This window comes from Podarcis muralis, chromosome 12 (genome assembly GCF_964188315.1).
Source record: "Podarcis muralis chromosome 12, rPodMur119.hap1.1, whole genome shotgun sequence".
In the NCBI taxonomy this organism is placed as follows: Eukaryota; Metazoa; Chordata; class Lepidosauria; order Squamata; family Lacertidae; genus Podarcis; species Podarcis muralis.
Window position 1 is genome coordinate 12,712,299 of NC_135666.1, and position 26,948 is coordinate 12,739,246.

The 26,948-nt window shown below is 42.6% G+C and overlaps 1 protein-coding gene across 6 annotated transcripts in view; it reads left to right on the forward strand.

Annotated features, from left to right (window-relative positions):
• Nucleotides 1-26,948, forward strand: part of DPP6 (dipeptidyl peptidase like 6) — a 510,968-nt gene that overhangs the window by 394,213 nt on the left and 89,807 nt on the right. For all 6 annotated transcript variants that reach the window (XM_028749895.2, XM_028749897.2, XM_028749894.2 and 3 more), the window contains exon 6: nt 15,302-15,354. In XM_028749895.2, coding sequence (XP_028605728.2) covers nt 15,302-15,354 — 53 coding nt within the window. The remainder of the gene's footprint in view (nt 1-15,301; nt 15,355-26,948) is intronic.

Below are 26,948 nucleotides of genomic sequence, written 5' to 3' on the forward strand. Positions count from 1 at the left end.
GCATGGCAGGTGGCAAGCCCCATTAAAAAAAAAAAAAGGAATGCCCTTTCTGAGATGATACTTCCTGTCACACACATGCACACAACTACTGATTTGCTCATTTGCTAATTTAATTGGTCGACGGAACGACTGGACCATAATAAATAAACAAATAAACAAAACCAAGCACTAAGAAGCGAGAGCTCTTATTATTTTATTTGGGAAACTGACTTGTGGGTGGAGTGGATTTTCTCCCTTGATTCTCTTTCATAATATCTTCCCTGTTTCTCTCCACCACGTTATCCCATATCACTTTCATTGTCTTCCCGCTTGGTAAGGCCACTTGATGCCACCGAAGCTGGTGCTGCAATAAAACAATTACTATTTGGTGCCTTAGGACTCTTTCATTGCATTTCTCCCACATCTGCATTCATATTTAATGCTCATAGCCCCCTTCTATCTGAATGGAATCCTATTTCTTAAAGAAATGAATATTTTGAAGGAAAGGTGAAGATTCCTATCCTTCAGGTGTCGGTTTTTGGAATGATAAATATTGCTCTAACTTAGCTCCATTGTTGCCGTCCTCATTTCCATTGATGGTATATTCCTCCCTCCCTCCCTCCCTCCCTCCCTCCCTCCCAAAGGAGCCCCAAGCAGCAAACCACTTCAATAACAATATCATTAAAAGCATTCCAAAAACTGCTTAAAACAATCGCATTCTCTCAGGCAAGGATTTTAAGGTTTCCAGGAACACTGCATTTCAGCCAGCAAATGTCTGGGCAAAAAGGAATGTTTCTAAATTCCTCTTGAAAGTCAGTAATGAGGATGACACATGCACCCATCATTGTGCACTAGAAGAAAGTTTGAAAGAAGTAATGTTCTACCCGTCTCCTGTTTTGGCTGTCGATTCAGGCAAGTAGGTAATGGGAATGTGAAGTGTTTAGAATTTAATCCAACAGCATTGTCTTTTGTGGAGACTTGGCAGCTCGTTTTAGAGTAAGAGTGCAGTCAATTCCTGCACTATTCAAAGCCATTCCCGGATTTTTGGCACTCTCTATTACAAAGATGGATTCTCCAGAGACAGTGTTACAGTGTTTCCTGAACTAAGACTTCTGTGTCTTGGTGGGCATGCTCAAGCCACCTAATTGTGATAAGTTGCATGACTGCAGCACCTCTTGCCAAAGGACTCTCCAATGTTTGTGTACAGTAAGAAGGGTTTGTTTTGTTTTGAGCCAGGTTTTGTGCCTAGACTTCTAACTGGATAATTTATAGATTGCAGATTGAATTTTAAACTGTCTGGGCAAACAGAGACCTTCTAACGCCGTGTACAAAGATCCACGGGATTGTTGAGTGGATAGATCTTAATAACTTGTAAGCACTGTATAGTGCTGTGCAAGGCCTTATGGTAATCTAAATTAACCACTGCAGTTTGTGTAATTGGTAATAAAAGGAACACCAGAAACTAAATGAAGGGGAAAGTGGCTTTGCTGAGTGACAACAGTGAGATATTAAACGGAGAATACTTAATTGCTTTTATTATGAATGGCTAAAGCTGTAATGGTGTGACAGAGATAAAGAATTGCCCAGATCTTCCATAAAGCTATTTGTTCTTTGTTTCTAATTTAGCAGTCCATTATGGTGGTGTTAGCTAACTAAAGTACAACTGAATAACTTAAGAAATTCAAGATTTCTGCAGGAACATACATAATGCACCGAGACTTTTAGGGCTGCTACAATAGAAGTTATCTGTTTTCTGGTTAATGCGATGTGACTGCATATTGCTGAAAAACATGGAGGAAATTAATCGTTGCTGTAATTAGAACCAGCCCAATTATTGGCTGGGGAAGGATTGATTTAGGAACTACGGCTAAGCTATGCCACACCCTGTGATTAAATTACAGCTCCTTGCTTAAGTGACCTTCCTTAATCACTGTGTAGAAGGTGCTGCTTGCCTTTGAAAGGTGAGGAACAATACATCAACATCACCTTATTTTATTGTTGTATGTTTTAAAACAGGTAGTTTTGGAGCAATATTCTGTTTCTGTTCTCAGTATATTGGCACCGTCAGGCAATGGGGGGAATCCTTTCTACTGCAAATCACTTAGAGATCTAGCAGTAGTTCCTGATCTACCTTCTGGCCATTCCTCAAAATTCATGGCTGAATTTTTCTGTTTAGATTGGATAATGTGTGTGATCAAAAGCTGCAATCTATAGCCAATGGGAAATGCATATTTTCATTTCTAATTATTCATCTCTTATATCCAGCTTGCTTTTACCACCGTTAAACACTGAGTGCTTGTCCTTTACGATGATCACTTATGTATTAGGCTAACAAATAATGTCTAGTTTAGCTCTGTTGTGAGAGAGCTCAGCCTTCAAAATTAGGCCACATCTTTGCATTAGCTATTTTGCTTGACTTATGTCTAGACATTCTTTGCCCATCTCAGAGTAAAGCAATTTCTCTTTTCTGCCTTCCTCAACGGCAAACACGCATTGGCTTTGTTTGCTTAGCAACAGCTGACCCTAAATATTCAAAACGTGCTGCTTTATTGGGGGACGGGGTGTCTTATTGTTTTATTGTAGTTTTGCTTAACATTGCATTGCTATGGCATTGTAGTTTCTCTGTTTCATTGTTTGCTATATATACATATTGTATTTGTTATTTTGCAAACCGCACAGAGACTGACTTGAGTATTAAGCAGTATATAAATATATGAAGTAAGTAAATTAACAGTATGAAAATCTACCAGCCCTGGATGGAGCTCATACATACAGTGGTACCTCAGGTTATGAACTTAATTCATTCTGGAGGTCCGTTCTTAACCCAAAATGGTTCTTAACCTGAGGTGCCTCCTGCTGCCACTGCACCACCAGTGCGCAATTTCCATTCTCATCCTGGGGCAAAGTTCTCAACCCGAGGTGCTACTTCCAGGTTAGCAGAGTTTGTAACCCAAAGCGTTTATAACCCGAGGTACCACTGTATTCCTATAAGGAAAACTTCTGGCCTTTTAGGAATAGCCCATTTAAACGTTTTCTTCATTTCATTAACATAACCTATTTGTTTTATCAAACAATGCCTCCTAGGCATGTGGACCACTGTGATTTGCACACTTTGGGGTAAAATTGTAAAAAAAGCTCGACAACTTTGGAGTAAAATCCTAAGGAAAAAATCAAGAACTTCGGGCAGCCCTCACGCATATTCACTTCATCAAATTTGGCCCTCTTTGAAAAAAGTTTGGGCACCCCTGATCTAGATCACCCATACTTGCAAGCACAGTGTGGCCCCTGAACACTCCCACCCATGACTCAGGTGGGTGCTGTCAGTTGTCTGAAGTGGGCCAGAGCATTCAGCCAATGTGCTGCACATGAAGCGAAAGAGCCTTCGTAATTAACCTGCTGTGAAGCAAGCAGGCACAGCAAACTCTGTTAAGGACCCTTAAGGTGTTGTTGCTTTCTTTGCAGCTCCCCTAATTTATTCGAAGAAAAAGAAAAGGAGTAATAAAAAAGAAAGAAAGCGCTTCACCTTTTAGTCACTCTGTCACTACCAATAGCTTGACTCCAGTGGAGCTAACTTGGTGCTGTGAGGGACAGGTGGCCGGGCAGCAAAAAAAGAAAGCTTTTGTAATTGCTTGGCATGTCAGCTCTGTGCTCGGGAACATAGGCACCAGTTGGCAGATTGGATTAAAGTCTTCCTACGGGTTGGCTTGGGTATGCTTAATACCTGCACTCCAGATTGCCTCTACAAACATTAAAAAGTACAAACTAAACCCCGTTACAAGGGATGGTGTTGGAGTGGCCACTTATGCGTTGCCAGAAAAAAGCAAAAAAGCAAAGACTTCACCGCAAAAGGAGACAAAAGATTATGCACATTTGCATTTGAAAAGTGATGGTGATGATACTTATTACTGCACCGGCAGGGCCTAGGGCAAGTTACAACCATTTAAAACTCAGTATTAAAAGAAGCTAAAACCCATAACAGTCCCAGTAATAGGATAGGTCCTAAAAATGCAAAGCTCCGGTATCAAAAGCCAGGACAAAGAGGTGTGTCTTCAGCATCAGTTGGAAGCTGTGCAGTGATGGTGCCAGACACATCTCTGTGGGGAAGGAGTTTCGTGGCTTAGGGGCTGCCACTAAGGAGGCCCTCTCCCAGGCCGCCACCACTACTGAACCTCTTAGGGCAGCAGAACTACCAGCCCGCCCCCCAACAATATCCAAAAGGTTCTGTAGGGAAGAAGGCAGTCTCTTGGATATTTTGGGTTTAATCCATCTAGGGCTTTATATGTATAGACACAGGTTTACAAATAATCACTTTAAATAGAAATACAATTTCTCTGATAATGGTGGAGAAGACTGAGGTCAGGTGAGGACATTTCTGCTCCTCAGTCTGCTGTCCAGGTGCTGACTATGAATCACAGAAATGTAGAGTTGGAAGGGATCCTGAGGATCATCTAGTCCAATCCCCTGCAATTCAGGAATATGCAGCTGTTCCTTACGGGGATCGAACCTGCAACCTTGGCATTTTGAGCACCGTGCTCTACCCAACTGAGCTATCATTGTGTGGCAGACAACTGGTCAGACAACTTCAAGGCCCCTGAAAGCTCCCTTCTGATGGGTTATACATCTTTAAACCAGACTCAGCCCTCCAGATAAAGGACACAGTCCAATAGAGGACAATCTGCGAGAAGCCAAGTTACAGGGAACCAGGCAGAGGGCCTTCTCGGTAGTGGCACCCACCCTGTGGAACACCCTCCCACCAGATGTCAAAGAGAACAACAACTACCAGACTTTTAGAAGACATCTGAAGGCAACCCTGTTTAGGGAAGCTTTTAATGTCTGATGCATTACTGTATTTTAATATTTTGTTGAAAGCCGCCCAGAGTGGCTGGGGAAGCCCAGCCAGACGGGCAGGGTATAAATAATAAATTATTATTATCCTCTTGACAAATAAAGGGCACACAGCCACTCTGGATGCGATTCCAAATAGTGTCATGAGATCCTTGGAGGCAGAGAGGGCATACCTCTGCCATTTCCGCAAGATGGAGTCCATGAACTGGTGTGGCTAACATGCAACTCCCTTCATCACTTGATTAGCCAATGCTTCAGCTCTGTTCACATTTTCTCTGAAAGTGAAGGGGGATTTCACCTGCTGGCTTCACTTGTGCTTGGTCAATGTTAGGTGTGAGCAAAGCTCTACATGTCTAGAACTGTATGCGCATAGGCTCTTTGATGTGAAAGGGATCTGTGGACTGTTAAGGTCCCTCAACTGTGCATACGGGGAGCACATCCACATGCTGTTAGATGACTGCAGAGCTCTGTTTGTGCTTGCTAGTATCCCACTGCTTCCTTCCTTCCACATCTGTAGGCGAGAGCACAGCAAGTATGACCCAAGCTGAATATGTGACCCATCTTTGTTGAAAGGTGTTTCATTAGACTGAACCCTGGGCGATGGGAAAGTTTTGCCTGTGTTGATTAATCTTCAGTTGATTTGCGGGTGATGAGCGTGCATCTGCGACCTGACCCCGTGAAGTATGAAAAGATGCAAAATTTTAAAGATATGTAACTCCATTTTTTTTAATTAAAAAAAAACCGATTCCAAAGCACATCTTTCTTAAAGTAGGTTCATCTTAGGGCACGCTTGTTATACAGTGAGGAGTTCTGGCTGCTGTATCTCAAAAAAGGATATTACAGAATGGGAAAAGAGGCAGAAAAAGGCAAGCAAAATGATCTCAGAACTGAAGGAACTACCCAATGGGAAACGGTTAGAATGCCTAGGGCTTTTTAGTTGGGGGGCGGGGTGGGAATTGGTGTGTAAGTGTGGACATGATAGGTGTGTATAAAATTGTACATGAAATGAAGGAAGCAAGAAGCTTTTCTCCCTTTCTCAAAATACTAGAACCCAGAGTGGCTGGGGAAACCCAGCCAGATGGGCAGGGTATAAATTATTATTATTATTATTATTATTATTATTATTATTATTATTATTATTAGATCCAAGGAAACTGAATGTTGGAAGATTTGGGACAGGCAAAAGGTCTTCTTCACACAGCACATACATAGTTAAGTTTGGAGTTTGCTAGCACAAAGTGTGGTGATGGTCAACAGTGGGATCCTCTTTAAAAGAGGATTAGAGGAAAAGAGGACAAATTCATGGAGGGTAAGGCTATTGAGGGCTACAACCTATAATGCATATGTTCCGCCTGCTTGCCTGCCATGAAGGCAGTCGTGTCATAATGGCAATATGCTGACATAGAAGCTACGGGACAAGGATAACGGTAACTTTAAAGATGAATGGGAACCCTTTACAAAGTATTTGAAGATGCAACAAAGCAAACTGGACTCCTTGGCTGGCTTTGAATAAATATTCACAAACTTTTCTATTGATGATAATCAGCTAAAAAGTTTGAGGATCTATACAACTGTGCAACATGCAGAAAACAGCATTCTTAGAGAAATCAAAGACTGGAACTGAGGGAAGCCGGGGGGGGGGGGGAGGGAGGAAAAATGGGGGAGAAATAAGGATGATATGTTTCTGGATAATATCTTTTGTTTTAATTTTGAATAAAAAAGTTAAAATAAAATTAAATAATGGCAATATGCTACTACCAGGATCAGTAGCAACACGCTTCTGAATACAAATCACAGGGGAGTCACAAGATTTAGAGTGCTTCTGGGCTTCCTGGAGCCATCTGGTCGAACCTGCAACCTTGGCGTTGTCAGCACCACGCTCTAAACAACTGAGCTATTCTTTTTCCTGGTGCCTGTGGTATGGTTTTAGGTGTGCATTTAAAACATTTTAAATATGTGTCCCATAAAAACATAACTTGTGAACTATCTCTGAGGCGACAGGTGGAAACAAGTGAGGTGAAGAAAGTCGTTTAAGATAATGTCTTACATTTAAAGTCAGTTCTGTCTGGCACCAGAACGACCAGATATAATGGAAGGAATACTATTCCCTTTCAATACTTGGGTGGCTGTCACAAATGCTTTTTATAGCCTAATGTGGAGGCAAAACTTTTCCCTGCCAAAGTCCAATTCCCCCCCCACCCAATGTATTTATTCATAATTTTAAAAAAAATCTATACGCCACCATCTCATGTTAAAAATATCAAGGCAGTGCGCAACACTATACGAAGAAATACAGCAGAACATAAGATACCATTAAAAAAAATACCAAATATGTATATTAAAATGACTGGCATTCTTAAGAAGATTTAAGGTGTTGAAACAAAAGTTGTTCAAAAGATGCTTGAAAGTTAGCAGTGGATTCTGTGCTCGGAGAGTACGCCAAAGTCTTCAGCGATCCCTCGTAGCCGAGTAAGATTGTCTTCCATAAACACGGTTTTAACAATGAGTCCGTAAGTAACTGTGGAGGCCAACTCTGGATCCACACATCCTTCCACAGTGGGGACATTGGTTTCTGGGTGGGATCTGATCACTGTGTGGATTTGCCAAGCATGCCTTCATCTTAGCACGTTTCTCCCTTGCATCCTGAATTCGAGTGTCTTCAAAGCCCATGACACCTTTGGTAAAGGCTGTTCTCCAACTGGAGCGCTTGCAGGCCAGTGTTTCCCAGTTGTCAGTGTGTATACTACATTTTTTACCAGAGACACTAGATAACGGACTTCTAGTTGAAGCTGGTCAGGCTTCTGAAACCCAGGGGATATTTAACCACACTCTTGCAAGCGATGTCAGTGATGAAGCTGGGATGTAAAAGCTCAGGTGTTTCCTGGACTCCAGCTGCTCAGGGTTTTGAACCTTGCCCAGCAGTATATGGGTAGAAAGTGCAGATGTTTTAGCAGAGATGTCTGCATGCTGCCGGCCATCTGCCCCTACCAGCTGTCTAGCAAACCTACTTACCGGTATTTATTATTTATTCCGTAAAATGTATACCCCAATTGATTGTAAAAGGGGGGGGGGGCTCAAAGCAGTTCATAAAAATTAAACAAGAAAATCAAGAAAAAATCACAACCATACATTAAAACATGCAAAGGATAAAAGTTGCCTCAACTGTCTAAGTGTCTGGGTAGACTTGTTTAAAAAAGGATGTTTTTATCAGGCGCCAAAAAGAGCACAGCGAAGGCGCCTTGGCTTGATGTCAATAGGCAGGGAGTTCCAAAGTAGACACGAAACAATCAAGTTCATACAAATGAGGAACCGAGTAGGATTCTTATGACAATATAGTAGCAGGAAACAGGTTCCCTGAGAAAGCTACATCAGTGTGTCTCAGGGGCCGGCCACCCGCAACATGGACTTCCAAGGGAAAGAAGCTAAATAAAGTGTGGAGTGAAATGCTAAATAAAGTTACCTGCAGAAACTGAGCTGTTAAAATGGTCAAATGTTTAATCTTTTGATTGAACTGGAATTAATATTACTGTTAGCAAAAAATAATGTGCTGGTATATTTGCATTAATAATTACAATACACTTCCCTTAGCGATCTGTGTTGTGCCAGTGCCCAATGGAATTGCTTTTGTTGCTGTTCTACTATATTCATTGATCTTAATTCCTTCTGTATTATTTTAATATGTTGGAAACCAGTGGTGTATTTTCCTACAAATGAAACGTGGAATATAAATGTTTATAATAAATAGTGCCAGAACCTACTAGGCATGTAGGTAAATACCTTGAGGTTGAGCCATACTGAGTAGCTATGCATCAGAGAGAGAGAGAGACGCAAATATGAATATATCGAAATCAATATTGATACTGCTACAAATCAGGAACCATTACATAATACTTAAGACACATTATTATGCAACCAGGGTGTATTTTTATTTATTGCAAAAAAAATTATCCCATTAACCAGCAACTCCTGGTGGTCATTTTTTTCTGCCCCCTGCCAAATGTTTGTCCGCTCAGGTTCAGCGCTTGTGCCCTGTCTACTTTTGGTACTGAGCACTTTATACCTTGATTTACTTATTTGGGGAGGGGGGAGGAGATGCTCTGAAGATTGTTATATTTAAGAAGCTGTTGGATTCTCTTTGCCTTCCACTCTTATTGCTGCACTGATTTATTTTCCTATTCCATATATTGCATTTTACCATCCGCTGCAACTTTGCAATTCTGCTGCTACTGTGATCAATCTGTTAGCTTTACCTAGCTGAATCTATTTACTGCCCCCCCCCCTTTCCCCTTTTTAACCTGACTGGACATTCGGCACGTTGGTGGTCAACTGTGATAATATATGGGGAAGGGGGAAGGGGTTTTGTTCAGATTCAAGTAGTTTTGGGAAGAAGTGGGTATGGCAGTGGAGGTACGATAAGCTAGCTGAAGGAAATGGGGTGGGGGGCAGGTGTATATCTCAAAGTGTCCTGTCATTTCCCAGTCCTTGTCCCAGTACAGGAGACCAGAGTTGCTCGGCCAATTTGCCCTCAGTCCTGGTGTTACTGCTGTTACATGCCAGATCAGTCCATATTAAAAACAAATCTTATACAGGACTTGATCCCACATTGAATGACTGACTTGGCTTATATCACTGTTAGCTGAGTTAGATGATCTGGAGGAGCTGAGCTTTCTCAAATTTACCCCCATTTCTTGATGCAGCACTAAACAAAATTGAGGGCCTAGGGTGAGGGATTAGCAGTGATCTCTCTCCATTTCCGGTGCCTCTGTCAAGATAAGATCTGGTTATCTGTGAGTATACGTGGTGTTAGATGCATGGCCCAGAAAGTGGCACCTTGACCACCCCAATTTCCAATAAGTTCCCTTCCCTGAGCTGACAGAGATGGTCTTGGATATGTTACCAAAGACATCTAGGTTTATGGTTCTGGAGAACCTCAACATTCATTCTAGGACTGCCTTGCCACGGGCGTCTCAAGACTTCATAGCTTTAATGGCAGCCATAGACTTGCCCACACTTTGGGTCTGAGCAGGAAGATGGTGGTTTGAGAATGGGGTTTTTTTTCTTGATTCATTTTTTGTGGTCAGAACATTCCCTGGTGAGATGTAAAACTCACAGTGGCCACTTCCTTCCAAAGGAGTAGTGGACCTATCTGGAAAGATTGATTCTCAGAGTTGTCTAGGAGTTTGCAGTAGACGTGTTCCTGATAAAGCCCTTGTTTCTCTGTGGGATACTGAGGTTATTGTAGACATTGACACAACAGCTCCCAACTACTCTTCCCCACTGCATGGAGCCTGGTTCAGCCCAGCTCCTTAGTTTACCCAGAACCTGGGGTGACAAAGCAATTAGGAATTAGACAAAAGAGATTACACATCCCTGATGGCTGGCCTGTGTCAGAAGAAAGACAGAGGACTGTAGTCCTACCAATTCTCCTGGACCTCTTGGTGGCTTTTGACACCACCAACCATTGTATCCCTTAGTAATGGTGTGCATGTATGGCAGTCTAAATACATGAGCAGAGATTTAATTTAAAAAAAACTGTCTGCAATGTGGTTGTGCAGAAAATACTTCTCAGATACTGCTAGAAATACATGCATTTTTATAGTTTTAGGGGCAGAAATAGATTTGTGTGAAATATCTGCCACCAACGCTATAGAAAAACCTATTAATGATGACAGGTGGCAAGGGATCTCCACACAGTCTGTCATCATCAAGAGGAGACGCTAAGGCTGTATAAACTGCCAAAATGGCTTACTTGAAGGTCGTCTGTGCTGTTATGTGCCACAAAAATAGCTCAGCAATCGGGGGAGGGACTGTAGCAGCCTATGGTCAGTATGACAAGATGTTTTGCTATTTGTATTATAGTAGTTATATCCAAATTTGTGTATACTTCTCTGTATCATGTGTGTGTGTGTGTGTGTGTGTGTGTGTGTGTGTGTGTGTGTGTAAAACACACATAAATTAGCAAATGTTAGAAAATTTCCTCTTTTTTGGTGATGAATTAGGTGCCCACCCTAAATAACAACTTATATAAAAGAGGGAGGGAGTCAGTTGCCTTCAGAAAAGCAGCCATTTCATATGCACCTTTCCAGGGTAGTCAAAAACTTAAAAACACAGGAGAGTCACTTTTTAATCTCCAGAGAGATGGTGCCAAGTGAAAGTCATGAGGCAGGGCATTCCATAATGGTATGTACATAGACTGCCATGCTCTTACAGTTGCTTCAGCTGATCTTTAGTTTTCAGGTGAATGAGACACAGAGTTGGACCCCCTCCAACGCAATGGAAGAAATGAGGCATAATAGTCAGACGTGTGATAGAATTCCAGGAGGAGGTGGCTCAATACAGAATTCTGAAGTTCTTTATTCCTGATCCTGACTTCCATCCTCCCTAGTCTCATCAAATTTATCCATTTGTTTGTTTGTTGTCTTTGCATACCACCCCTGCAAGCAAGTTCTGCGTGTGGTTGGCAGAGACATAAAAGATACAAGCCACAGCAAAATGCTAAAACCAGAATAAAACAAATCTTTCTATGCTGGCATGTGTCCCCGGCAAGACATAAAATCAGCATAAAATGCACAGCTGGTAAAACAATTTAAACCAGCAAGGGAGAGCTTGGTGCAAAAACTGAGGCACCTGATGGGTTGTAGTGACAAGGAGGACAAGGAGGTCATCACCTGGAGCCTTAAAGACCATAGTGTGGAAACCAGATGATCATCCCTGGGATTGCATAGATCAGGCACCACCACCCTTCCTGGCAACCATCTGCCACAATTAATTGGGGGAACTTGGAGAAGGGCACCCCAAGAAAATATTGGGATCCAGGCAACTATGTATAGGAGAGAAAGAGCCTTCTGGTAGCATGTCCCCAAGTTGCTTAGAGAACCTTCAGAAGGAAGAGCAGAATATTGGTGGTGATAATGATAGTAGTTGTAGTAGTATCAGTAGTAGTAAATAATGATGTAAAGGCTTTTACTAATGGAAGAAAACTGTATCTCCACATTGCGAGCCTGTATATGTTCATGGCCTGCTTTTGCACTGATCCCAGAAGGGTAATGAAGCCGATTTAGACATAGATTGGTTCCGATTCATTACAGAATGTCATGACCAGGCAGCGCTGAGAGTTTTTCATTTGACAATTAGTCCTTTCAGCCTCGAAAAGATTTAAAACCAGAGGGGGGGGGGAAATAACATTTGTTATTCTGCAGTGAAAATGAACTCCTCTAGTGACAGGCTGGCTGAGTGATTGATGGATGATGCAGGACAAGAGGAACAAGGACTGAGTTGCTCTGTGGGGGCTTCATTTTAGAGGTGGTGCCCCGCGATGTGCTGAAGCAACGAAAGAGAAACCATCTAATATCCAGTTAAGTGTGAGCAACCTGGGCCAAGGACAGTTAAGGCTCCAATAGTATGCACACTTACCTAGCAATAAGCTGTTCTGAAAAGATGTGCATTACCAATATCATTCAGTTTTAAGGAGATTTAAGGCCTAGGCTGCAGATGAGTAGAGGGGAACAACAACAACAACTTGCCACTGCCTCTGAGGTTGCTCCCACGCCATTCCAAGTCTCATAACTTTCAGGAGCCTGATGCTCATCATCGTCATTATTTATTAAATTTGAATCCCACCCTATACCCACAGGTATACCATCCAGGTATCTTGAGTGCCTTTATGATCCTTCCAAGTGGTAAGGGGAATTCTGCCATGCATCGGCTGCTGATGTGTACTAAAATGTTGTCTTCATGGGCTCATTGTATGGAGACCCACAAGTTAGCCACAGCTGAAGTGGAACAGGTTGAATTGAATTTTGGGTCTTCTCTTCAGTTGAAGAGGTAAATTAGGGATGGAGGATTTGTGACCTCCCCCTAGATGTTTTTGGACTCCAGCTCCCCTTGTCGCTGACCACTGACCCTGCTGGCTCCCATGATGGGAGTTGAAATCCAACAGCATCTGGTAGACCTCAAATTCCCCATCCCTGGTTTAAATCCTTCAGCCATTCTTTTGACAGGTTGCAATCACCCAAACCTTTTTCATAGAGGTTTTTGTGAGGATAAAATTAGGTTGCCTGAGGTCCTTAGGCAAGGACAGGATACAAATGCGAAGAGAAATGTTATAACTGTACATCACAATTTTGTTTATACATCAGAAGGGTTTGTTCTTCTCTAAATGATGGCTTTGAAAGAGGAGATGTGGACAGATTTGGTTTGGATTGCCCAGTTAGGCCTACATATAACTGGCTCATTTTGAGCACCACAATTTAGATGGCTCAGTAATGTTGCTAATGAGTATTGAAAACGCATCATGGCAATTAGAAGCAGGAGTATTTCATTACCAAAGGCTCTGACACTAGTGCACACCGCAAGTACGTTTTAGCATGTTCTACAGAGAAGTTGTTTACAGGGAAGCAATTAGCTCCCTGTTGTTCCAAATCCAATTGAATGTGCATTCTCAGGACAGGCTGGGGAATGAGGAGGAGAAGGAAGGTGAAATGAAACTAGCTTTTCATCCTGGCTCAGGGATTGGGAAGGAGACCACAGCCACTTAGGTCTGTATTTGTTAATATAAGGACTGCCCTCTGGGACTAGTAAACAGAGAGTACCCTTGGCCTAAATTATTTCACTGGGCCATTTGAGGGGAAGCAACCTTTAACTGTCAGCCCTGAGTCAAAGCCAGGCAAAGTCTATTAAAAATTGTTCCCCAAGCATCTTTGTGCTTTGCCCTCTTAAATTGTTATAAACCTTGCAGAAGCAACACTATTACATTCACTACAAACTGTTTAAGCGCAGCATATTGAGATACAGGTCTTCTAACATTGCAAATATCCAACTTTAAGTGATAAAATCAGTAAGTAGAGAAGGAAACCATATAAATCAAACATTTTTGAATTCTGCCTTCCATCTTACAAATTTGTAATTTTAGACATTCCTGTTCAAACCATTGCTATTTTTCTTGTTCCCAATGCGTCACATATAGAATACTATCAGCTACAATCATTTGCCAGAGATAGCTGATGACCCTCAGAGTCCCTTCCAACTCTACAGCTCTACAATTCTATGATTCTGAGATCTAGAAGACACCATGTTGGTAATCCATGATATATGCAACTACGGTAATTCTGTATGGCCTAGAGTTACAAGCCAGGAAGTGAAGCCTAGTGGGAAGTCTGCTTGGAGCAACAATGTCTATTAGAGGACATTTAGCAATGGATGCATTCGCTTTGCATGCAAGAAGTTCAATCCCCAACATCTGCAGGTGAGCCTGGGGAAGAAGTTGACGTCTATGTGACTCTCCTTTAACTGCCATGGCTTCCATCAAGGAAGATGGTGAGAATTCTCCTCTACACAAAACTACCGTTCTTAAGATACCCCAGGAGAGGAAATGACCATGACTATTATAACCTTTTGATCTTTAAGTGAACAGCAATATTGAAAATGTAACGCATGCTCTAATATCAAACCCGCAATAGATTTGGTTGTTGGTAATCTAAAAATGTTTGTAGATGTTCTTAATGTTTGTAGATGTTCTCAATGTTTGTAGATGTTCTTAATTGTTTTTAAATGGTTTAGGTTATGTTTTGTTCAGTTTTTAATTGTATTGCTTTTACTCTGTTGTTCTTTGCTGCCTGGGCTCCCTTGGGAGGAAGGGTGAGAGAGATACTTAAAAAACAAAAGCAGCAGCAGCAGCAGCAACAACAACTATCTTTGTTCTTTTAAAGTAATAAGCCTCTTAGAAGGACCTGCCTTCCAGCTGAATAACTCAGTAAGAGTGAGCAACCTGGTTGTCATGGCTGGTTTACACTTCTCTCCCCACCCCCAGCTTCCTTTAATTTTTATTTCATCCTTGCAGGACTCCCAGAATTCAGTTCCTGGGGTCAAGAGTTTTTGCTTTTTTGAGTTGCTGTAAGTTGGTAGCCCTGATAATAAACAGTGAGATCAAGCCTACAGTTCAGAAGCAAGGCTTAAGCCAATAAACTCTCACATCACAGCTGGAAAAGGGCACCATGACTTTCTCTCCTGTGCTAGCAGATGTAATGCCTGGGCATATTTACAGTGGGATAGAACAGAGTGATGGACTGTTTGCCTGTCATAGCTGTGCACCCTGCCTCTGCCGGACCAAGGTGTCCTCATTAAAGCTTGTTCCAAATTTAGCTATTGCTGGGAGCATGTGCCCCTAGCATAATCAAAGGCCCTGTATCCACAGCGATGACAGAGAGCATCTGGAGTGATAGGACTCGCCAAACGTTCTAATAAGGTGTGAGGTGGAAAGAATACACAGCCGCGCTAGGTGAATTAATTCTCTCTCCCTCTCTATGACAGAACGAAATTGGTTTTTGTATCCCCATCCCCCCCGCACGCTTTGCAAATGCAATTAAGCACAAAACAAATACCAGGTATTTCCTCTTCCTAGAGCTGTAGCGATAACAGAATCCTGACACTTTACATTACTAATCCCCTTTTTCTCTCTCACTTTAATTTCATTCCGCAGACGTATCAGCATTCGTATACAGCTTTTTATGTCCTCCGAAAACTGCCTGATGGGTAAGTGATATGATGTGGTACCTGGGGTATCTGCAGATTAGGAGAGCTGCTGGGAAGCGAACCATCCTAAACAATGTGGGCTCGTGTCCCGGTGCTTTAACCATTCAACACTGGCAGAGCCTATAATGGAATAAGGGCCTTTCCTTGAAAAGGGAACACAATGAATCTCAACGTTGAACGGCATGATCCAATAGTGAGCAGCAAAGTGTTGCACTGATGTCAGCTCCACCTACGTCCCTTCCTTCATCCTTCATTTTAGAATACAGTGGTACCTCGGATTACATACGCTTCAGGTTACATACGCTTCAGGTTACACACTCCGCTAACCCAGAAATAGTGCTTCAGGTTAAGAACTTTGCTTCAAGATAAGAATAGAAATTGGGCTCCGGCGGTGCAGCAGCAGCAGGAGGCCCATTAGCTAAAGTGATGCTTCAGGTTAAGAACAATTTCAGGTTAAGAACAGACCTCCGGAACGAATTAAGTACTTAACCTGAGGTACCACTGTAGTGAGAGAAACCTGCTGAATCAGACCAAAGGTCCATCTACTCCAACATCCTGCCTCCTGTTGGAAGCCCACATTCAGGACCCAAGCACAATAACTCTCTTCTGCTGTTATAGCCATCGTGACTAACTGTTGTGGGTAGCCTTATTCTCCATGAATTTGTTTATTACTCTTTCAAAGCTATCCAAGCTAAAGGCCGTGATCACATATTTTGGAAGCAAGTTCCACAAACTCATTATGTGCTTTGTGAAGAAACACTTCCTTTTGGCTGTTCTGAAGTTTTGGAACAAACGTCTTCTGGGTCATCCTCATGTTGCGGCATTCAACTGGCATAAAAGAAGGATTCACATCCTTTTGAACTTAACGTCCAGTCGTTTGTTGGACCTGATCTTCTGCACTTCCTCTCTGCACATGCCTGCTTTGCCAAGAGTGTGTCTCACGATGCAGTTACACAATTCCACTAGCTGGCGTGTTGCCACAGAATAACATCTTAGGTGAAACGCCACCTCGTGCATTGGTTACTGACCTGTTTTTGATTTGCACAGGGGCTGTAACAACAGGATCACATAGTAATATGATTTGGGGCTGGTGCAGCTAGTGGAAAGAGATTTCTTTCTGAAAACAGATGTCCAGAGGCTTATCACATCCCAAAAAAGCCTTTCAAAATGGTATTAATTTAGAAAAATTAGCTTGCAGCGTGGACACACACTGAATCATTTGCACATCTGATTCAATCCTTCCGTTTGCGTGAGCATCAACCTTGAAAATATAGTTTTAGTTTTACTGATTATCTACTTTATTAAAATATTTTTAAACCACCCTTCATTGGTTTTGGCCCCAAAGCACCTAAAGGTTCATCTCTTCCCATGATAGACCTTCTAGGGTGTTAAGATATGCAAGGAGGCAGAGGTAGACCTTAAAAGTACCATGCAATGCGGCATGGAAGGACCTTTTCTGTGTCGGCCCCGCCATTGCATACATTTTGTTGGTGGGCCAAGATGCACCTTTTTGTATTCAGCTTTTGGTTGAAGGATGAGTTTAGAGCATTAATCCCTCTGCATTGCTGCTCGTGGTCTTACTTGCTGTGTGGTTGATATGACCTAATTGATGGATTAGTATTCTTGTACACTACTTGGCTTACTTGCTGTTTTTAGCCGTGCGTAACCAGCCCTGAGACAGCATAGCAAAGGATGAGCTATAAATGCATATAAATAAATATTTAAAACGTCTGGGTGGTATACAAAATAAGACCAAAAAAAGTCATATCACCATAAAATATAATCAGAGCATCTTTAAAAGGCAGTAAATAGCAACAGCAATGGCTAAACAACTAAAATAGCCAATGAGAACAAGGGGCAAAGTGGTCCACAGTTTTGACGCTATATCAGAGAAGGCACTCTATCTCTCACTGACTTGTAGAAAAACCTCCCCAGCAGATTTTTAGCACAGTGGCAGCCTGCTGCTCTACCAACTATATGGTTCCAAGATGTTTAGGTTTTCAAAGCTATTTATTTATTTATACATACATACATACATACATACATACATACATACATACCCCGCCCATCTGGCTGGGTTTCCCCAGCCACTCTAGGCGGCTTCCAACAAAAGATTAAAAATACATTAAAACATCAGTCATTAAAAACTTCCCTGAACCTTCAGATGTCTTCTAAATGTCATAGAGTTGTTTATTTATTTGACATCTGATGGGAGGGCGTTCCACAGGGCTGGTGCCACTACCGAGAAGGCCCTCTGCCTGGTTCCCTGTAACTTCGCTTCTCTCAGTGAGGGAACTGCCAGAAGCCCCTCGGCGCTGGGTTGAATGATGGGGGTTTAGAGGCTCCTTCAGGTATACTGGACCGAGGCCATTTAGGGCTTTAAAGGTCAGCACCAACAGAAGTCAGCACCTTGAATTGGATCCACAAGCAAATAACCAGTGCAGTTAAGACTTGCTTGTTGGTTTCCCTGTTATATGGCGGCACAGTGATTACTTGTTGGTTACTGATTGCAAAGTTCAGCAAATGGGAATCCTTGTCCCAAGAGAGAGAGAGTGATTTCAGTAGGGGTTTTTTTTTTTTTAAAGGAGAAATCTAATTCTTTGTGACTGACATACAGTAAATTAGATTCAACATTTCAAACAGCAGCCTATTCTTCCCTGCTGTGAGGGCTTTTTAGATGAGAGCCGTAGTTCACTGCACACTGCAACTCACTGGTCTGTTGTTAGATCAGATCTGTGTTCCCTGGATTTCTATTGTATTCTTCATCAAAAGAGGTTTTGTAAGCATGGGTTGGTCTGTAGATGGAGCAAGTCCCGCCCCCCCCTTTTCGGGGTGTCCCAGTGAAGTTGATCGATCAGGAAAGTGTGGGCTGTTCTTCAGACAATGCACCCAAATTATGGAAGGCTTTCCCTGGAAATACGCTAGGTGCCAACTTTTTTTTACATTCTTGCACAAAGCTACGACAGTAAGAGCTGTTCGACAGTGGAATTTGCTGCCAAGGAGTGTGGTGGAGTCTCCTTCTTTGGAGATCTTTAAGCAGAGGCTTGACAACCATATGTCAGGAGTGCTCTGATGGTGTTTCCTGCTTGGCAGGGGGTTGGACTCGATGGCCCTTGTGGTCTATTCCAACTCTATGATTCTATGATTCTATGACTTTCTGCCCAGACATTTATGAAAAGTTCTCTTTTTCGTTCTGCCCAGACATTTATGAAAACTTAACCCACTGGTAGGTTTGAACCTTTCATATTAAATTTGCATTTTCCTCTTATTTATTTTATTTTAAAAAATGGAATGTTGTTGCTCTTTCAGGTATTGTAACCTGCCCCTGAGACCTTTTAATATAGGGAAGGGTAAAAATACTCACTTCTGCAAGGTTAGGATAGCTCTTTCAATGGCTATCAGTCAAAACAGCAAAATGAAATACCCGTGTATAGAAGTGACATTACGTCTAGTTGTGTTGTTTGCATCTGCTGGTATGCAGAGGGTTTTGCCAAGTCATGAGTTGATCCTTCACATTCCGGTGGATGCTTACAATAGTTTAGCTGCAGGCTGATGTGGTTAGAAGTCTGCATAATCTGGATTTTCAGCCTGCCCAGAGTGGGTGGGGTACAAATAATAAGATTATTATATCCTTCATGGCTGCCACTTACTGATATGGTCATGGCATTGGACTCCATATCCCTCGCCACACTTGTTTCAACCCTGACTCAACCTCTCCATTCCCTTCTCACTCTGCTGTCCATCTCAAGGGCCGATTGACGCAATAAGCAGAATCACGTGATAAACCCATTCTTCTGTTTGAGTTGTTAGCAACGGTCATTATGTTATAATAATAAATAAACATGTTCTTGTACATTGAGGCCACAGGCCACAAGAACTATGTATTGCAGGTTTATTTCCTCCATGGGAGAAACCTCCCTGCATTGTGGTGGCGGAAATGAGGGAGGCAGAAGGTTGAAAGAAGCTGTTTTAAAAAAACCATTCAGATCCCAAGTTTAACTTTCTTCATATTTAGATGTTCCCAGTTGTGTTGCTTGAGTTGGTTCATCTCATCTGCCATTGTTAGTTTATAATTTGCGCTTAGGAACATAGGATGTCATCCTACTAAGTCATCCTCACTGTAGACCTATTGACACCAATGGGTCGAAATGGCTTAAACCTATTGGTCCCAATGGAACTACATGTAACTGCCCAGTCTGAAGTCCAGACATTCTTGGACTCTATCTCCTGTATTGTTCAACCATTGACCATACTGGTTGGGGCTGATGGGAGACGGGGTCCAACACTACCTGGAGGGCCCTGTGTTGGCTATCCCTGCTCTGTAGCCTCTTGCAGAGGTCTTTCCCATCACTTCCTAACTGGCCTTTTAAATCGGTGATGCCCAGAAGCTTCAGCACTCAAATAATGTCTTTTGCCACTGAGCTACAGTCCCTCATTTGAAGATACAGTGGTACCTTGGTTAAGTACTTAATTTGTTCTGGAGGTCCATTCTTAACCTGAAACTGTTCTTAACCTGAAGCACCACTTTAGCTAATGGGGCCTCCTGCTGCCGCTGCACCACCGCTGCACAATTTCTTTTCTCATCCTGAAGCAAAGTTCTTAACCTGAGGTACTATTTCTGGGTTAGCGGAGTCTGTAACCTGAAGCGTATGTAACTTGAAGCGTATGTAACCCGAGGTACCACTGTATAGGGATTTTATAAAATCTGAAGAAAATGCTGTGTGCTGCAAACTGCCTTTCACATTCCTAGAATCAGTTTAGCTTGTGTCATTTTATTAAAATTATTTTTGATAAATGGTTAAGGTTTGTGAATTTAAGCCATTATGCAGTTTATTTATGCTGCTAGGGAACCAAATATCCACTGTCTTCCCTATCACACATCATAGAGCTCTGATTCCTTTTTGCTGGCTGTGCCTCTATCCGCAAACCCTATCATTCATATTATCTCTGAGAGCTTTCCAGCCATTTGAGTGGAACCTTAAGGTTCGAGCCACCATTATCCAGAAGAAAACCTTTTATTATTCTTATTTTGCAAAGGGATGGTCCATTAATGCCCTTGTTTTCAGCGGCAGGTGTTCAAATTAGGGGCTTATTAGCACAGCAAAAAACCTCCAGACTCCCGTGTCCATCTTCTCATTTGCTCCCCCCCCCCTTTCAGTCCATAATATTGTGGATCAAGTTCATGCTGCACTAGGCTGCCATCTAGTGGGTTCTCTTCTTTCTGTAACTTGGGCTGCTGTCTTGCTGCTCCACAAAGCAATTCACACAAAATGGTTAATGTGGTGTTCTTCTTAACGCCAGATTCCAGTTCCACTGCCCTGTGCTATGCTTCTGAGTTATGGAGAATCTAAATTTTAGGACAAGGATCCTTGTGTAGCTCTCTGTTTGACTGCACGACAGACTGCACATCATTTATTATTATTATTTCTTTTATATGTATTATTTCATATGCAAACAGTCTTTCCATTGAGAGCGTTACAAAACACATTCAGCTTTACTCCGTCATAATGGTGTTGTGCAGAATCCTGTGGTTCATTTTCTTTTAGCGTGGCAGGTTATCATACTGTTCTTCTGCTGGCATTATAAAATGGTACTGAAGAGGATAAAAAGGCCTGATCACTTCCCCATTTCCCATCCAGCCTCTTGCAAGCATCTTGAAGGCCAAGTGACTCAGTGCAAATTAACAGACTCTGGCACATAACCGGATGAAAACCAGCCTCCCTTTCAATACATTCTTTTTTGGTGGGGTGGTTACTCTGTGCCACGTGAGTACAGCAGCAGCAGCAGCAGCAGGAACAACAACAACAACAACAACAACAACCATGATCATTGTTACCATAACATCATAGAGTTCAAAGGGACCTTAGAGGTCCTCCAATTGAACCCCTGTCCATGGTGCCTGCCGAAGAAAGCTCATCACTTCCCATGCAATCAGCAGTTTGTTGTTGTTGTTGTTGTTGTTTAATCGCTTAGTCGTGTCCGACTCTTCGTGACCCCATGGACCAGAGCACGCCAGGCACTCCTGTCTTCTACTGCCTCCCGCAGTTTGGTCAAACTCATGCTGGTAGCTTCGAGAACACTGTCCAACCATCTCGTCCTCTGTCGTCCCCTTCTCCTTGTGCCTGCCATCTTTCCTAACATCAGGGTCTTTTCCAGGGAATCTTCTCTTCTCATGAGGTGGCCAAAGTATTGGAGCCTCAGCTTCAGGATTGGAGCCTCAGCTTCACAATCTGTCCTTCCAGTGAGCACTCAGGGCTGATTTCCTTAAGAATTGAGAGGTTTGATCTTCTTGCAGTCCATGGGACTCTCAAGAGTCTCCTCCAACACCAGAATTCAAAAGCATCAATTCTTCAGTGATCAGCCTTCTTTATGGTCCAGCCCAGTTTGTACTTCCCTACAAATGGTTCTAGTCTTGCTCTCTTGAGCAACAGATGACTAGCCTGCTCCAACTTCTGCAGTGACAGCCCTTTGGATCTTTGCAACCAAATCAGCATTCATTGTTTTTGTCAGGGATGCCAAATAAAATATAGAGGGGGCAGGTAAGCCCCACCCCACATAATCAGTTGTATCACCCATACCATTTGAATAGCAATGCCCATCAACTTTGGGGGGCAGACCCCTTAAATATTTTATTGGAGGGGCCAAAGGGACCCCAAAGTTGGCTCCTATGGTTTCTGTGATGAATACCCCTCAACTTCAGTAGTCTTATGGGGAGGCAACAGCATTCAATAATAAATGGGGCAAAACAGCCAGTTTAACAATAGTAACGCAACTCCACAATGCAGAATAAAAGCACCAGAGTAATCAATAAGTATGATGTAATGAATTCCATGCAAAGCAGAGAACTCTGGATGACAGAAGCAGGCGAGGCAAACCAGAGAGATGGCTGCAGATGTATCCAGAGTGAGCCTGGAAGATTTAGGAAAGTTGTCAGGCACTCTCGCTTCCTTTGCCGTGGTTTTATATTTAACAAGTGATCTATATAATGTGGTGAATTAGAGGTGCATAGAAAGCCCACAGTAGACACGAAGTCTATCGGACTTCTTTGCTTTCATTCGTTGCTGAATCCATTATATTTCCGCAGAACCGAAAGGACAGGATTATACAGGGCCTCCAGACAATGTATTTCTATCAGAGCATTGCTAAATGTGCCCCAGCTGCAACAAAACATGTCTCTCCCATATCGGTCTCTACAGCCACAGCAGGCACTGTAACTCTCCAGTGCTTGGATTTCACCCCTGAAGGCACATTCCTATTGTCTCCCGAGACAGATGGATGCCAGCAACAACAACTAAATGAGGATGACAGAATAATAATATGAAGATGAAGTAAGAAACAAATAATGCACTTATTTTCTTCACATACAAAAGCTTCCAGCTTTACTCAACTCCAGGAACATCTGGGATAGTCTCCTTTGCTGAAACTCTGAAGAGCTGCTGCCAGCCAGTGTAGGAGGACACTGTTACTAGATGGACCAATGATCTATCTCTGTAGAAGACAGCTTTCTATGCACTGTTTCAACCCAATCTTTTCTTTCCTTTTTAAATTACTCTGTTAATGAAGAAGGAAGGTAAGAATAATTAGGAAGAGGCACTCCAGGCTAATTATGCAGAGCCATCATTTATTTAATGAGGCGCAATCTTCGGTACTAGAAAGAAAGAAACTGGAGCACAAACAGAGCCAGGTCAAGGAATATGGTGCAGACGCAGCCACTTCCACCTTCAGTCTTGCACAAAAAACAACACATCTTTTTACGTTCATCTGGCTGTGCCCTATTGGAGTTACCCAGTGATGCATTTGCTGCCTTGTGAATGTTTGATTTGCTGCTATGCTTCAGGACGATTAAATTCAAAGTATTAAAGCTTAGATTCGGAATCTCCAGCTCCATGCTAGTTAAAGTTTGTGCAGAAACTGATTGCCAATAGTTCTTTGCAAGACAATCCTTTTATATCAGTTTGGTCTGGATATCTTTTGTGTTCCACAAAACACAAAAGTGTCAGAGAGTTCACTTCCTCCCAGTAGTGGCCAAAATTCATCTGTATCTCACAAATCAGGCATTGTTGACAAAACTCATCTAAACTCAATAGGCAAACAACCCCCCCATGTTTAAACATCTGGATTGCCAGTTATTCCTGCAGCAATTGAATGCTAGAACATGCTGCTGGAGATAACAGTGATCCTTCTCGGCATGTGGCTATGAAGCCCAGAAAACCAAGTGGCCTGCAAAATCTGTACAATATTTAATACCTCTTAGAGCTCTTTCCTTCTAAGTGGTTCATTTTATCATTCGGTTGCTTTCAGCTTCTTGCCTTCCCTTTGGTGGATAAGGCATAGCTTATAGCAGCTGAGTCAGAAGTTGAATTAGAGAAGCCAAATGAGGAATATGATGCCACCATCTCTTATAGGAAAGGGAATCTTATCTCTGTCTACAGAACATTTTTGGGATGCCAAAGTTATCTACGCTGCAGAACTTGCAGCCCTGATCAATGATTCTGTGTCATCCAGACTGGATTACTGTAACTCCCTATTGTTCACCAGCCCTTGCCAGATTTTCAAATTGCTTCCAGAATTTTACAAGGAATAGAAGGCTGCCAGCGTAGTATCCCCAGTGGACAAACACTGGCTCCTGCTGTGATCTGAGCCTTGCAAGTTACATAGCAAGCTTGTACATGCTTTAGGACACCAGGCAGCATACTGTTTGAGGACACCTTGACCAATGCATCAATACCATCATGAAAGAAGCAAAAATGGCCACCAACACCCTCTATGATCCTGGGTGAACGTGCATTATGAAAACATTGCTGTGGTCTAAAATTCTCTTTTACCTCTGGAAGACTGTTCTTCCACTGCAGCTATTCTGTGACTGACACTGGCTTATTTCATTATCTCCATCAAGTTGTTGTTGTTGTTGTTGTTAAGAGGTGCATCTTCAGCATTCATGGAAAGCAGTATAATGAAGAAGCTAGACCAGGCTTCCTCAACCTCAGCCCTCCAGATGTTTTGAGAATGCAGTTACCATCATCCCTGACCACTGGTCCTGCTAGCTAGGGATCATGGGAGTTGTAGGCCAAAAACATCTGGAGGGCTGAGGTTGAGAAAGCCTGAGCGAGACACAACTCAGTGGGGAGGGACTTCCACAACTTAAGGGTTGCCACAGGGAATGCCCATTCCTGTTATCCCCCCCCCCCAACTTTCTGGGGTTGGAAGAACTACCAAGTGCTGATCTTAACATCCGGTATGGTCTGTAGGAAAGGAGGAGATCTTTCACATATTTGGGACCTAAGTCATTTGGGGGATATTTGGGATCTAAGTCAACTAGGACTTTAAACACTAACATGAGCACCTTGAATTTGACCTGGAAACAAACAGGCAGTCAATGCAGCTGCTTTAGAACCGTGGCCAAGTCAACTCTGTCCAAAAAGGAGCCAGGAAAGAGCATTGCTGTGCTCAGGTGTTGCTTGTGGGTTTCCTGTAGGCATCTGGTTGGACATTGCGAGAACAGGATGCTGGGTTACATGGGCCTTTGGGCTGAGGCAGCAGGGCTCTCCTTACATTCTTAGGAACCCATGTCTTGCCTGAACAAACACATAGGGAATATTACCTTTTTTCACATACTAATAATTGCACGTTTTGTATCAAAGTTCAAGTTATATCATCCAGTCAGGGAGATTTTCTCCCAGTTATAAAACCCTCTGTTAGAATTCAGAATGCCATTCATTCTCTGAGACACAGTTTCAGAGAGTGTGGGGTTTTTTGATGATCTGTTCAGGTAAGCTCTACAGTTCCTGTGTTTTTTCTTTCTCCTTGTACTTCTGTGTGTCTGCTGGGAAGTGCTTCTCATCCTGTCGGTTTTCTCCTTTCCTCATTTGCAAGTGTTGAAGTAAACAAATCATGTATTTTTTTAACAAGGCCTTTTCTTTCTGTCAAAGTGTCTTGGTGCCTTCTGGAAGCTTATGTTTTTCTCAACACTCACCAGCCTGCCACTAACATTAATTTGTTTCTATACTGCCCGCTTTCTTGGCCATTATATAGGGACATTTCATTTCAGCCCCAGTTCCAATGCAGTTGAGAGACTGCAAAGCAGAGGCAGTCATCTGTAAGTTTAACCAGGCAATGAACAACTCCAAGTGCATAGGGAAGAGACTCCATGCTCCATACCGTCCAACTTCTGATGAAGGGCAGTTAGATGCACAAGGAATTAATGGAAGAGCAGTGAGCCAGTCTGGCATATTTGACATATTTTTTGCAGGACAGTGGGGGAACTGAACCAACCCATATTGGCTAAGGCACTACAAACATTGATTATATCACATGCAGTTATCCCACTGAGCAGAAAACTGAGCACCAGCCTGCTAGAGTTCAGCATGCCAACTTGATGGACACCCAGTCCCTACTGAATGAATCTCATTAACTGATTGACTCATATATAGGATTTTGGATTTCAGTCTGTAGTTGTTCATCTTTAGATTTTAATTTTGCAAAATGTTACATATGCATCCATATACTTCACTGAACCTAATAAACCATTCATCAAATCAGTGCATAGACTTGAGGAAACCCAATTCTAAGCACATTTGCTCAGAAGTAAGGCATATATAGGGACGCGGGTGGCGCTGTGGGTTAAACCACAGAGCCTAGGACTTTGCTGATCAGAAGGTCGGCGGTTCAAATCCCTGCGACGGGGTGAACTCCCGTTGTTCGGCCCCTTCTCCTGACAACCTAGCAGTTCAAAAGCACGTCAAAGTGCAAGTAGATAAATAGGTACCGCTCCGGCGGGAAAGTAAACGGCGTTTCCGTGCACTGCTCTGGTTCGCCAGAAGCTGCTTAGTTATGCTAGCCACATGACCTGGAAGCTGTACGCTGGCTCCCTCGGCCAATAAAGCGAGATGAGTGCCGCAACCCCAGAGTCGGTCACGACTGGACCTAATGGTCAGGGGTCCCTTTACCTTTAAGGCATATATGCGTTCAGTGAGACTTACTCTCAAACGAATAAGCGTAAGACTGCAGCCTTGGTCATCTTCATGGTGCCTCAGGGCTGCAACAGCAGATTAGAGTGTTGGGTGCTCCTGTACAGGGTGCCAGCCAGCAGTGCTCTCTTCCTGGACAGTCCATTGCAAGGATTGCTGTCAGGGCAGGATTCTGAGGCAGAGGTCCAGCAGAATGAACAGAGGTATCCCCAGTCACAGCAGGGTTGGTTTTATTTTTATTTTTTGTTTGTTTTGCAGAAAGAAGCAATGATCACCCTAATTCAATCACAAAGATGTTTCCAACTACCTCCTAACCATTAGCTCTTATCAGCCATTAAACAGCAATATACTTAACCACTTTAACAACTTGTTATCTCAAACAGAACACCGTAACTCTCGCCTTCCCCGTTAATTGATATCACTTGCAAAAATTAAGAAAGAATGTAAATAAACCCTTGACTTATCTTCGTGCATGCTGACTTCCATAGAGAAGTCAGCACATCTTCTGGGTGAAGATTATACGTGAAGCTCACACCTTTTGCACAGTGACAAGAGTAATTATAATCAAAATATCATGGCAGAAATGAAGTGAATGGAAGGCAAATTAATTAACTGAACCCTGGCTGA